Here is a 13,572-nt window from a genome sequence, read left to right as displayed (position 1 = left end):
GCTACCCCTCCCCCCTCCACACACCGGTGACTTGCTTCACTTCACTTAGAGGTAGGACTTGACTTGGGGGTCAGGGATGGCGGGCACATATGTGTAAATAGCTAAGGTTGGTATGGTTAGGAAAAATACAAATTATCTTCGAATTTGTCATTTGTTCCGTAACCGAAATACAAACCACCCTATTTACAGAGGGTGACTTACCCCTTAGGAAGGGTGGAAAGTCCCCAGCCTTACTGACTTCGGCTTGCCCGGGGGCTCGATCCCTCAGTGAGCAGCACTAGAGAGAGGGAGCCCCTGTACCTCACAAGTTCCTAGCATCGCTAGGAACGAGTGGCCTACATAAGCAGTGTGAGGAGGAGAGTGTGACTCGTCCTATGAAGTTGACCTTGAGACCTTCAGATAGGAATTCTAGGATAGGACGTTCCCAATACCACCTCGTCAGGGTATGGGAGACGCAACAGTATTAAGCTTAATACTAGGAGCACAAAGAAGCATGGGTTACCTGCAGAGGTCGAGGTCAGCTATGCGAGGATCAGGATGTTGCTTCCCCAAGAGAGGGGAGAATGAAGAAAGAAGTAAGGGTCAGACATACTCTTTCATTCACGCAGACTAAGACTGGGTAACAACGCCCTCAACCAACTGCTACTTGTCCAAAAAGGAGCCTGAGGTTAGACCAGCTGTTGTGCAGCCACCATAGGGCCGATAGAAAACGTATCGAGGCTCCTGTGGGTCACGTCTTGCAGGTAGTGGGCTGTGAAGGTCGTTTGACGCTTCCAGACCCCAGCTTGAAGTACCTGCGTCACAGAGAAGTTTCTCTTGAAGGCCAGGGATGTAGCAATACCCCTGACATCGTGGGCCCGAGGGCGACGTGACGGAGGAGGGCCAGGATTCAGGGCATGGTGGATAACCCTTCGAATCCAAGCTGAGATGGTGTTCCTGGTGACCCTCCTCTTAGTCCTGCCTGTGCTCACAAACAAAGCTCGCACATGAGGACGGACTGCAGCCGTTCTCTTCAAGTAGTGCCTCAGACACCTCACTGGACATAGTAGCAGCTGGTCTGGGTCGCTTGTTACAGAACGGAGACTCGCGATCCTGAAAGAGTCGAACCGAGGATCCGGCACTCCAGGATTCTGAGTCTTGGCAACAAACTCAGGGACGAACCTGAACGTTACCTCCCCCATCCCCTTGAATGGGCGATGTCGTACGAGAGACCATGAAGTTCACTAACTCGCTTGGCCGAAGCCAAGGCGAGTAGGAAAGCCGTCTTCCAAGACAGGTGGCGATCGGAGGCCTGGCGTAATGGCTCGAAGGGAGGTCTCTTAAGAGACCTGAGGACTCGAACCACGTTCCAAGGAGGGGGGCTCACTTCCGACTGGGGGCAGGTAAGCTCATAGCTACGTATGAGTAAAGAGAGTTCTAGCGATGAAGAAATATCCACGCCCTTCAATCTGAAGGCCAAGCTTAAGGCTGAGCGATAGCCTTTCACTGCCGAGACAGAAAGGCCCATTTCTTCCCGCAGATACACGAGGAAGTCCGCTATTGCTGGAATAGTGGCATTGAGTGGAGAGATACCCCTTCCACGACACCAACCACAAAAGACTCTCCACTTTGCTTGGTAGACTCCCTCAGAGGACCTTCGCAGGTGCCGAGACATTCTCTCCGCAACCTGTTGCGAAAAGCCTCTCTCCGCGAGGAGACGCTGGATAGTCTGCAGGCGTGAAGCCGAAGCGAGGCTACGGCCCTATGAGGGACGCCGGAGTGGGGTTGTCTGAGAAGCTCGTGTCGTGGAGGAAGCTCCCTCGGGAGTTCCGTCAGGAGCTGCAGAAGGTCCGGAAACCATTCCGCGTGATGCCATAGCGGAGCTACCAGAGTCATCGAACAGTTGACCGATAGTCTGGTCCTGTTGAGCACCCTTCTCATCAGACAGAACGGTGGGAAGGCGTACACGTCGATGTTGTCCTACCGTTGCTGGAAAGCATCTTGCCAGAGTGCCTTGGGGTCCAGGACTGGGGAGCAGTACAGGGGCAGCTTGAAGTTCAAGGCTGTCGCGAACAAGTCCACAGTCGGGGAACCCCACAAAGTCAGGACTTTGTTGGCTATCTGAGGATCCAAAGACCACTCGGTACTCACTATCTGCGAAGCCCTGCTCAGACTGTCGGCGAGCACATTCCTCTTGCCAGGAATGAAGCGAGCTGATAGTGTTATCGAGTGGGTTTCGGTCCACCTCAGAGTCTCTACTGCAAGATGGGATAGCTGTTGCGAAAAAGTGCCCCCCTGCTTTTTGATATAAGCCACTACCGTGGTGTTGTCGCTCATCACCATCACAGAGTGACCCGCCAGGGACCGTTGGAACTGCTGAAGAGCCAGAAAGACGGCCTTCAATTCTAGCAGGTTGATGTGTAGGCACTTTTCTGATTCTGACCAAAGGCCTGAGGCCCTCTGGTTCAGAACGTGCGCCCCCCACCCTTCTTTTGACGCGTCCGAAAACAGAGTCAATTCCGGGGGGAGGACGAGAAGACTCACTCCCTTCCGCAGGTTCTCGTCGACTAGCCACCACCGCAAGTCCGTCTATTCCAGAGACCCCATTGGGATCAGAATGTCCGGGGAATCGGATCCTTGATTCCACCGGGACTTGAGCCGCCATTGAAGGGATCTCATTCTGAGGCGGCTGTTTGGAACCAGACGGGCCAGGGAGGATAGGTGGCCTAAGAGACGCAACCACAATTGGGCGGGGAGTTCTTTTCGCCTGAGGAAGGGTTCCGCCACCCTCCTCAGTCTTGCTATCCGGTCGTCTGATGGAAAGGCTTTGTGGAGATTGGTGTCTATTAGCATACCTAGATAAACCAGTCGTTGGGACGGCTGCAGAGAGGACTTCTCGAGGTTTACCACGATCCCCAGATCCTGGCAAAGATCCAGAAGCCTGTCTCGGTGCCGAAGAAGGGTCGACTCCGAGTCTGCTAGGATCAGCCAATCGACCAGGTAACGAAGGAGACGAATGCCGTTCCTGTGCGCCCAAGATGAAATCAGGGTGAACACTCTGGTGAACACCTGAGGAGCTGTGGAGAGACCGAAACACAGCACCTTGAACTGGTAGATCTTGTTGTCTAGGCAAAATCTCAGGTACTTCCTGGAAGACGGATGGATTGGGATCTGGAAGTACGCGTCCTTTAGATCCAGTGTGCACATGAAGTCTTGTGGTCTCACCGCAAGTCTGACCGTGTCTGCTGTCTCCATGCTGAACCGGGTTTGTTTGACAAACCTGTTCAGAGCTGAGAGATCGATGACGGGTCTCCAGCCACCAGTAGCCTTCTCTACAAGAAAGAGTCGACTGAAGAAGCCTGGGGAGCCGTCCACGACCTCCTGGAGAGCACCCTTCTCAAGCATGGTCTCGACTTCGGCCTGAAGGGCCAGCCCCTTTGCCGATCCCGTGTTGTGAACGGGACGCGATAGCCTTGGCCGATCACTGAGACCGTCCAAGCACCGGCCCCGTGTTGCTGCCACCTGCGGACGCAACGCTGAAGGCATCCCCCCACAGGTGGACACGCAGGGGGACTGCCACCCCTAGGGCTTGCGGCCGCGGCCGCCACCCCTAGGAGTCTTGCCTCCCCTGGAGGACTTACCGCCCCTCTTGACCTTGGCTGGAAAGGGCTGGGGCTTAGACACCACCTTCTTAGCTGCCAGTGCCTGTTTAGGAGCCTTACGAGGCTGTTGCTGCTGTTGTGGCGGGGCTGGAGGCTTATAGGGCCGAGTTGTAAGGGCCCTATGGAGGAGGGAGTCCGTGCTGGATTTCCTCCACCTCTCAGCCGTTCGCTCCATGTCTTGAGGCTCAAACAGGTTCTCCCCCAGAAGGGAAGCATGTCGGAGCCTACACACATCCACGGCGGGGACCTTCGGATGGAATCTCTCGGACACAGCATCGCGACGCTTCAACACCGAGTTGGCCCACAGGGTGGTAACCTGGTGCGCCAAAAACTCGATGGAGCGGGTGCCCGAGAGCAAGAAGGTCTCCAGGGCCTTCCTATTGGTCTCCTTGGACAAGTCCTCTGATCACAATAGGATGCCCAGAGATCCTAGCCAAAAGTCCAGCCACGAAGTGGCCTGCATGGCACACTTAGCGACCTTCTCGTGGCTAAGGATCTCTGCCGCCGAGAACGACACCTGCCAGGCAGAGAGTTTCTCAAGGGGAACTCCCTTCGCCAGCTCCTCCACAGAGTGATAGAGAGAAAGAGCGAGGTTGTGCTCACCCAGGATCTCGAAATACCTCCTCTGCTGAAGACGAGGAGGAGGGATGAGCTTGTTCCCGGAAGTGGAATGACTGGAGGAGGCAAGAAGTGCGAGCTGAGCGTTGGCCCTAGCCCTGGCACTCTTCAGCCCCCGAGACCAGGGCAGAGCCGCACTGGTCTTAGGGGCCTTACGAACGTCAAACACTTCATCCAAAATCGTGTCTTTGCCTTCACGGGGGGCGATGACTGGATCCATAAGCCCGTTAAGTTGCCTTATCAGGCTTAGGACCTGCCAGAAGGCATGTTCGGATTCTTGCTGTTCTCCTCCCTGCGGGCTGGCAGCTAAGTCTCCTGCCCCAGGGATCTCTTCCTGGGGTGACACGTGGACATTCCCCCGGGTAGTCGTGGGTTCCTGACGAATCCTTGCAGAGGATTTAGGGACGGTCTTGGAGTCCTTGGATTCCCTCCTGGGAGGGATACAGGATCCCAACAACGAGGTTCGAGGGGCCCCTTCCTCACGAGACGATTCTCCTGCATGAAGCGAAGTCTCCCCCCCTGGTGCCGAGGGGAAGACTACCGCCCCACTGGACTCACCTGAGGACGGAAAGGCCTCGTCCACGGGAGAAGGAGAGAGCACTCGTGCAGGAGAAGGGACCTTCGCGACCGACCTCTTGGGAACCAACTTCGCCCTGGGGGAAGTCACCACGAAGTCCACTCCTCTCTTTCTCTTCAGCGTAGGAGAGACAGCCGTTGGTTTGTTACCCTGGTCGGCGAGTGCTGGTTTCATAACCCTCACTAACGCCCGTGCCAGAGGACCAAACCAAGTCTGTTGCTCCAAGGACACAGAGTCCGAAATCCTCGCTAAAGGGAAAGGGATCGGGCGATCCTTTGGAGTGGACACCACGGTACCTGCCTGAAAAGAAGGTGGGGAAGAATGATGTACTAACCTCTCCTCGTCCTGCACTACCAACCTGTGTTTGGGTGGAGGTGATCCCGAGTGCCGTTTAGGAGCACGCGTTCCTGCTGCTACCACCGGCTGCGGAATTCGCCGCGAACGATGGTCGCGCGAGGGCGAATGGTCGCGCGGGAGCGCAGGTGGATGATCGCGCGGGCGCGCAGGCGAATGATCGCGCGGTCGTGCAGGCGCGCAGGCGAGCGGTCGCGCAGGCGAGTGGGCGCGAGGGTGGGCAGGTGAATGAACGCGTGTCCGAGGCGGCGAACGCAAGCGTTGGCGCGACGGCGAGGAAACGCGCTGCCGCGTGGGTGAGGAAGACCGCTGGCGATGTAGATCCACAGGCGATCGATGATGAGCTGGTGAGCGCGGTCGCGCAGGTTGGCGATGGCGCGATGTGGCATGTCGACGCGATGGCGAGCAGCATGCGCAGGTGAACGACCGCGCAATGGCGAGCGATGGCGAGAAGCATGCGCAGGTGAGCGATGGCGATCAGCATGCGCAGGAGGGCGATCGCGTGATGGCGAGCAGCATGCGCAGGTGGGCGATCGCGTGATGGGGAGCGATGGTGATCAGCATGCGCAGGAGGGCGATCGTGCGATGGCGAGCAGCATGCGCAGGAGGGCGATCGCGTGATGGTGAGCTAGTAGCTGGCGAACCATGTTCCTTCAGAAGCGTTGGAGAACGTAGGCGCGCCGGCTGTCGCTGTTGAATAGGCGATACTAAGATCGCCTGTGCGCGCTGGTGAGCAGGTGAACGCTGGCGAGGAGGTGATCGCTGACGTGTAGGTGATCGCTGGCGAGCCGGAGATCGCTGGCGAGCAGAAGGTCGACGCGTGTCATGTGAAAGGACAGGTGGCGCGGCAGGTGGTGCGGCGCGTTCACGAGCAGGAACTGGAAGATCGCTGGCGCGTTGGCGAACATGTGCTTTTGACACACGCGCAGCACGATGTTGCGTAGCCACAGGACCAGGCAGATGGTGAGCAGGGAGCTCAGCAGGAACTATAGGATGGTCAGAGACCGCAGGGCGATGGTCCTCAAATGAGCGCTAACGCTCAGAAGAGAGCTGACGAGCAGGAGAGCGCTGGCGAGGAGGGCGAACATCAGGAGAGAGCCGACGAGCAGGAGAGTCTTGACAAGCAGGAGATCGCCGACGAGCAGGAGAGCGCTGAAGATCAGGAGAGCGCTGGCGAGCAGGAGAGCGCCTGTGCGCTAGCACTGCTCGTGGAAGGGAAGGATCCCTTAGCCCCGAAGGGACCGTTGCCCGTCGGGTGACGAGTTCTCCAGAAGGCGAAGATCTGGCAGGAGATGGTGAACGGTCTGCAGAGAGGTTCAAGGAAGACGGAGCTGTAGGTTGAGGCTGACGAGGAGAGTCCCCCTCGGAGGATGAAGACCCAAAAAGGCGCCTCTTATTCCCTCTGTAAGGGGAAGGGAGGCCCTTGCGGCGTAGCGGACGGTGAACCTTACGGCGGAGGCGGCCTCGGGGAAGATCGTCGGGACCATCGGTCCTCCGAAGGGGAGTCTCCGTCAAAGCACTTCCCTCAGAAGGAAGCTGAGCAGCAGCAGAGACCGAAGGACTCACTTCCCCCTTCGAAGGATGTACGGAAGGGGGAGGAGAGCCTTTAGCACCATCATCCGCAACAGCACCTGCGGCGGATTGCCCAGCCACGTCGGAGGCCTCTGTCACCACGACGTCGACAATAGACAGAGGGTCTACCTCTGCTACCGCCGGGAACTGCTTAACAGCGGCCCCCAACGAGACAAGGTCAATAAAAGCGACCCTGGAGGGCAAGCCCTTAAGCCCCAGGGACGACCAAATCTGTAAAAGATCATCATTGGTTAAGGCATTATCAATAACCTCCCCCGGAGGAGGAGGGGGAATCGCCTCGCTATGGGAGGCGACGCCCTCTCCCCCCACCCAAGGTCGGGAAACATTACTAGGGCCTGCGCTCCCACTCGGCCGACTCTCCTTAGGAGGCGGACGAGGGGGAGCTTCGGAGGAGGTTTGGGCGGCGGAAGAAGAGTCCCGAGAACCTTCCTCTTTCAAGGCTAACCCCGAAGGAGAACGGTCTCTCTTAGACTTCTTCTTACGCCGACGGCCAAACCTCTCCCACTGGGAGGCAGACCACTCCCTGCACTCACGGCACATGTTCTCCTGGTCACACCGTCGGCCCCGACATTGAGGGCAGAGGGTGTGCGGATCCGTAGTTACGTCCGACATGAAAGTCCCACAAGGACGACCGGCAACTCCAGGGCATGTACGCATTGTAAAGAAATAATAATGAAGGTCAACTTCCAACCAACACACACGCTGAAAAGAAAAAGCAGAAAATTAAAGGCTGTCACGAGGACGATGAGTAGACACGTCTGATCACCGCCGAGCCAAAAGTGAAGTGAAGCAAGTCACCGGTGTGTGGAGGGGGGAGGGGTAGCAAGCTACCCTTCCCCACCCCCCGCTAACTAGCACGGGGGTAATTAACCCTCGTTAAAACTATTGGCTCGTCATTTCAGCTGCGCTAAAAGGTAAACCCTCTGTAAATAGCGTGGTTTGTATTTCGGTTATGGAACAAACAGTACAAGGCACTTCTTGTTTAGCCAGAAAGCAAATGAGTTGATCATCGGTGAGCCTTTCCGTTACCAGAGGATGTAGAGACCACTCTGCTCCTACATCTTTAGTGTTTCTGTTAGTACAATCTTCTTACTTGGAATGTACCTTGCTGACAACTCCATGGAGTAAAACACTGTCCAATATGCATCCACTGAGTCAGTTAGCAAAGAGGATGTATGACTGTGCCCCCTTGCTTGTTGATGTAGGCCACTATGGTGTTGTTGAGTGCCTCCTCAAATGCTCTTGGAATGCTTACAATCCTAGGAAAGGTGCTTGCATCTTGAAGGCATTGTGCAGATGCCTTTCCTCTCTTCTCCACACCCCTTAGACAATCAGATCGTCCAGATGATGTGCTCCCTACCCCTCCTTCGATGTATCCACCCTTTCCCCCCAGGCAAATACGAACTTCTCGTTTCCAATCCATCACTAACAACCAACATCCACTTCCTGAAAAGAGAAAGAAAATGAATACGTTTGACAGGAGCTGTTTGTACACCCGTACATGACAGCAGGCAAAACAAAAGTGAAGGCTCTTCGGCTGAAAAAGGGGTACAGCTCCTCACCCCGCACCCTCACCACCTGCATAACTGCTTGTTATCCAACTTTAAAGACAGATTCCAGCTTGCGCTGAAACAATCTCCCTAACTGAAGGACGTGGGTATGTGAGCTAAGTAGGAATAAAGATACTGTAGTTTCTTATGCTGTATTTCAAGCATTTACTTAGCCTCAAAATAACCTACAATATTTTATTATTATCTGCTCATTAAATATCTTTGTAATGGATAACATCAAAACACGCTTTTTTCCAGTAACTAACTCACCCGTAAGCATCGTGGAAATTGTACCTAATTCCTGAACGATAAATGTTTCTTGATGGACCAAACAAAGAATCAACAGTCCCACAACCCATGGCAAATTCATCCAGATTCGTTTTGCCAATAAAGATTGCCCCTGCAGCTTCCAATCTCTTCACAACAGTGGCAGAATATGGGGGAGTATAATTCTCTAACATTCGTGACCCACAGGTTGTTTGAGTATTAGCAATACAGAAGTTATCTTTTAAAGCTACTGGAATACCATCTAATGGACCCAACACTTTTCCTTTATCATATCTGAAAAATATAATACAGTATTAAATTTGCAAACAAATGAGATTTGTACAATAATACAACCACAGTATTATCACAATAGAGGCCTAATTAAAGGATTTTCTTTCCAACATTACAAAGAATTACAATATAACATACCTCTTCGAAGAAGACATTGAAGCCATTTTTCCTGTTTTTGATATGGTTGTAGGAATGTAAGCATTTAATCTGGAAATGGTTTCCTGTCGATGTACAGCTCCTCTATATAGTTCCACAGGTGAAAGTAACTTTTTCTCAAACAATTTAACTGCATCTTTAATACACCCAGACAGATAACGCATTACCTATCCTGCTAAAAGATGCAAAATTTTTTAATACAGTAAAAACATGCCATACTATACTTGAAGGTAAAATTGCTCTCAAAGCAACTGATAGAAAAAAGAAAAAGGCACCTGAAAAATAATGACAGAACCTCAGTTTGCATAACTTCAATATGTGCAAACTCAATCCCAAAAGAGCATCAAATTGACAATTGTTGACATCTCACATGTATGCATAACACAGGAATATATCAATATCAAGAGTGCCATAGTGAAAATAATGGTAGTTAGCTGAATTGAAGCAACCCAGAGCTACCATACATTAATCTTTCCAGGAGGAGAAGTAAAATTTTTAATTTAAGAGTATGATTTCAATAACATAACTACTATGTCAATGCTCAAATTAAGCTAGAATTTATATATCCCAATACCTGTACAGGACCTGAGCTTGTATGTCAATTCGCTCGTATCTCGGATCAATTTTTCCCATATAAAATAACTAAAAAATTAATCCGTTCCCATCCTCTGAAAAAACACCTAAAAACAGTATATTACAGTGGAAAAATAACAAATTTAGAAATAATTTGTATTTTTCCTAACATACAAACCTGGAGCTATTTATAGGGTATTACTTTCGGCAACGCTGAAAACCAGCCAAGACAATTCTAGTGAGGGATAATTACCCCATCCGCTTGTTAGCGGGAGGAGGTTGGGGTAGACTAACTACCCCGCTCACTCACACCTGTCGGTTGAGTAACCACTTTTGCTTTCTGGCAGGACTTCTAGGGGGACAGGGTGGCGGGCCAATTTGTATAAGGAGCTCCAGGTTTGTATGTTAGGAAAAATGTTATTTTCATTAGTAAAATAAATTTTTGAATATACTTACCCGATAATCATGTAGCTGTCAACTCCGTTGCCCGACAGAATTCTACGGACGGGATACGCCAGCGATCGCTATACAAGAGGGGGGTGTACTCACCAGCGCCACCTGTGGCCAGGTACTGCAGTACTTCTTGTTGACACCACCTCAATTTTTCCTCAGTCCACTGGTTCTCTATGGGGAGGAAGGGTGGGTCAATTAAATCATGATTATCGGGTAAGTATATTCAAAAATTTATTTTACTAATGAAAATAACATTTTTCAATATTAATCTTACCCGATAATCATGTAGCTGATTCACACCCAGGGAGGTGGGTGAAAACCAGTGTACATGTATATCAAGAAGCTAAGTATCCCGTATTTCATATTATCAGTTATTCAAAATAACAATGAAATTATAAGTACCTGGTAAGGAAGTCGACTTGAACCATTACTCTGCCTTTAATAAGTTCGTCTTCCTTACTGAGCGCAGCGTTCCTCTTAGGAGGCTGAACAACTCCAAGGTGCTGAAGTATAAAGGGCTGCAACCCATACTAAAGGACCTCTACACAACCTCTAACCTAGGCGCTTCTCAAGAACGAATTGACCACCCGCCAAATCAACTAGGATGCGGAAGGCTTCTTAGCCTACCGTAACAACCCAAAAACAACAATAAAAACATTCAAGAGAAAGGTTAAAAAAGGTTATGGGATTAGGGGAATGTAGTGGCTGAGCCCTCACCTACTACTGCACTCGCTGCTACGAATGGTCCCAGGGTGTAGCAGTTCTCGTAAAGAGACTGGACATCTTTGAGATAAAAAGATGCAAACACTGACTTGCTCCTCCAATAGGTTGCATCCATAATACTCTGCAGAGAACGGTTCTGTTTGAAGGCCATCGAAGTAGCTACAGCTCTCACTTCGTGGGTCCTTACCTTCAGCAAAGCAAGGTCTTCATCCTTCATGTGAGAATGAGCTTCTCTAATCAGAAGCCTTATGTAATACGAAACTGCGTTTTTGGACATAGGCATCGAAGGTTTCTTGATGGCACACCATAAGGCCTCTGATTGTCCTCGTATAGGTTTTGACCTTTTAAGATAGTACTTTAGAGCTCTGACAGGGCAAAGAACTCTCTCTAGCTCGTTACCCACCATGTTGGAAAGGCTAGGAATTTCGAACGATCTAGGCCAAGGACGTGAAGGAAGTTCATTTTTTGCCAAAAACCCGAGCTGTAAGGAACATGTTGCTGTTTCGGATGTGAATCCTATGTTCCTGCTGAAGGCGTGAACCTCACTAACTCTTTTGGCTGTTGCAAGGCAGACGAGGAAAAGAGTTTTGAGAGTAAGGTCTTTGAAAGAGGCTGACTGGAGAGGTTCAAATCTAGGAGACATAAGGAACCTTAAGACTACATCTAGATTCCAGCCTGGAGTGGACAAGCGACGTTCTTTAGAGGTCTCGAAAGACTTAAGGATGTCCTGTAGATCCTTGTTGGAGGAAAGATCCAAGCCTCTGTGGCGGAAAACTGATGCCAACATACTTCTGTACCCTTTGATCGTAGGAGCCGAAAGAGATCTAACATTCCTAAGATGTAACAGGAAGTCAGCAACTTGGGTTACAGAGGTATTGGTAGAGGAAACTGCATTGGCTCTGCACCAGCTTCGGAAGACTTCCCACTTGGATTGATAGACTCTACGAGTGGATATCCTCCTTGCTCTGGCAATCGCTCTGGCTGCCTCCTTCGAAAAGCCTCTAGCTCTAGAGAGTCTTTCGATAGTCTGAAGGCAGTCAGACGAAGAGCGTGGAGGCTTGGGTGTACCTTCTTTACGTGAGGTTGACGTAGAAGGTCCACTCTTAGAGGGAGAGTCCTGGGAACGTCGACCAGCCATTGCAGTACCTCTGTGAACCATTCTCTTGCAGGCCAAAGGGGAGCAACCAACGTCAGCCGTGTCCCTTCGTGAGAGACGAACTTCTGAATAACTCTGTTGATGATCTTGAACGGCGGGAATGCATAAAGATCGAGATGGGACCAATCCAGCAGAAAAGCATCCACGTGAACTGCTGCCGGGTCTGGAATTGGGGAACAGTACAATGGGAGCCTCTTGGTCATGGAGGTGGCGAACAGATCTATCGTTGGCTGACCCCACAAGGTCCAAAGTCTGTTGCACACGTTCTTGTGAAGGGTCCATTCTGTGGGGATGACTTGACCCTTCCTGCTGAGGCGATCTGCCGAGACATTCATATTGCCCTGAATGAATCTCGTTACCAGCGTGAGGTTTAGACTTCTTGACCAAATGAGGAGGTCCCTTGCTATCTCGTACAGCTTCCTCGAATGGGTCCCTCCCTGCTTGGAGATGTATGCCAAGGCTGTGGTGTTGTCGGAGTTCACCTCCACCACCTTGTTTAGCAGGAGGGACTTGAAGTTCATTAAGGCCAGATGTACTGCCAACAACTCCTTGCAATTGATGTGAAGCGTTTCCTGTTCCTTGTTCCATGTTCCCGAGCATTCCTGTCCGTCCAAGGTCGCGCCCCAGCCCGAGTCTGATGCGTCCGAATAGAGATGAAGATTGGGGGTCTGAACAGCTAACGAGAGACCCTCCTTGAGAAGGATGTTGCTCTTCCACCACATGAGAGTAGTCTTCATCTCTTTGGTAACAGGAATAGAGACCGCTTCGAGCGTCATATTCTTGTCCCAGTGAGCTGCTAGATGGAATTGAAGGGGGCGGAGGTGGAGTCTCCCTAACTCGGTGAACAGGGCTAACGATGATAGGGTCCCTGTTAGACTCATCCACTGTCTCACCGAGCATCTGTTCCTCTTCAGCATGCTCAGTATGCACTCTAGGGCTTGGTTGATTCTTGGGGCCGACGGAAAAGCCCGAAAAGCTTGACTCCGAATCTCCATTCCCAGGTAAACGATGGTTTGGGAAGGAATAAGCTGGGACTTCTCTAAGTTGACCAAAAGACCCAGTTCCTTGGTCAAGTCCAAAGTCCAACTGAGACTCTCCAGACAGCGACGACTTGTGGGGGCTCTTAACAGCCAGTCGTCTAAATAAAGGGAGGCTCTGATGTCCGCCAAGTGGAGGAATTTCGCAATATTCCTCATCAGTCGCGTAAACACCATAGGTGCCGTGCTTAGGCCAAAACACAGGGCTTGGAATTGGTACACAACCTTTCCAAAAACGAATCTCAGAAAAGGTTGGGAGTCTGTATGAATGGGGACGTGAAAGTAGGCGTCTTTCAGATCCAACGAGACCATCCAGTCCTCCTGCCTGACCGCTGCTAGGACCGACTTCGTCGTCTCCATAGTGAACGTCTGCTTGGTGACATAAGCATTGAGCGCACTGACGTCCAGCACCGGTCTCCAACCTCCTGTCTTCTTGGCCACCAGAAAGAGACGGTTGTAGAAGCCCGGGGATTGATGATCCCGGACTATCACCACTGCCTCCTTCTGTAACAGGAGCGACACCTCTTGATGTAACGCTAGCCTCTTGTCCTTTTCCTTGTAGTTGGGAGAGAGGTTGAAGGGA

General features: G+C 51.6%; 1 protein-coding gene across 1 annotated transcript in view; it reads right to left on the bottom strand.

Annotated features, from left to right (window-relative positions):
- The window catches only part of LOC137625014 (glutamyl-tRNA(Gln) amidotransferase subunit A, mitochondrial-like), a 64,742-nt gene extending 55,520 nt beyond the window's left edge, over positions 1–9,222 (bottom strand). Inside the window, exons 1-2 of the mRNA XM_068355954.1 lie at positions 9,030–9,222; positions 8,604–8,894 (exon numbers count right to left, since the gene is read on the bottom strand). Of these exons, the coding sequence (XP_068212055.1) occupies positions 8,604–8,894; positions 9,030–9,211 (473 nt within the window). The 5' untranslated portion in view covers positions 9,212–9,222. The remainder of the gene's footprint in view (positions 1–8,603; positions 8,895–9,029) is intronic.
- Between the last annotated feature and the right edge of the window lie 4,350 nt (positions 9,223–13,572).

Source organism: Palaemon carinicauda, chromosome 2, assembly GCF_036898095.1.
Source record: "Palaemon carinicauda isolate YSFRI2023 chromosome 2, ASM3689809v2, whole genome shotgun sequence".
In the NCBI taxonomy this organism is placed as follows: domain Eukaryota; kingdom Metazoa; phylum Arthropoda; class Malacostraca; order Decapoda; family Palaemonidae; genus Palaemon; species Palaemon carinicauda.
This window is presented reverse-complemented; position numbering and strand designations above follow the sequence as displayed.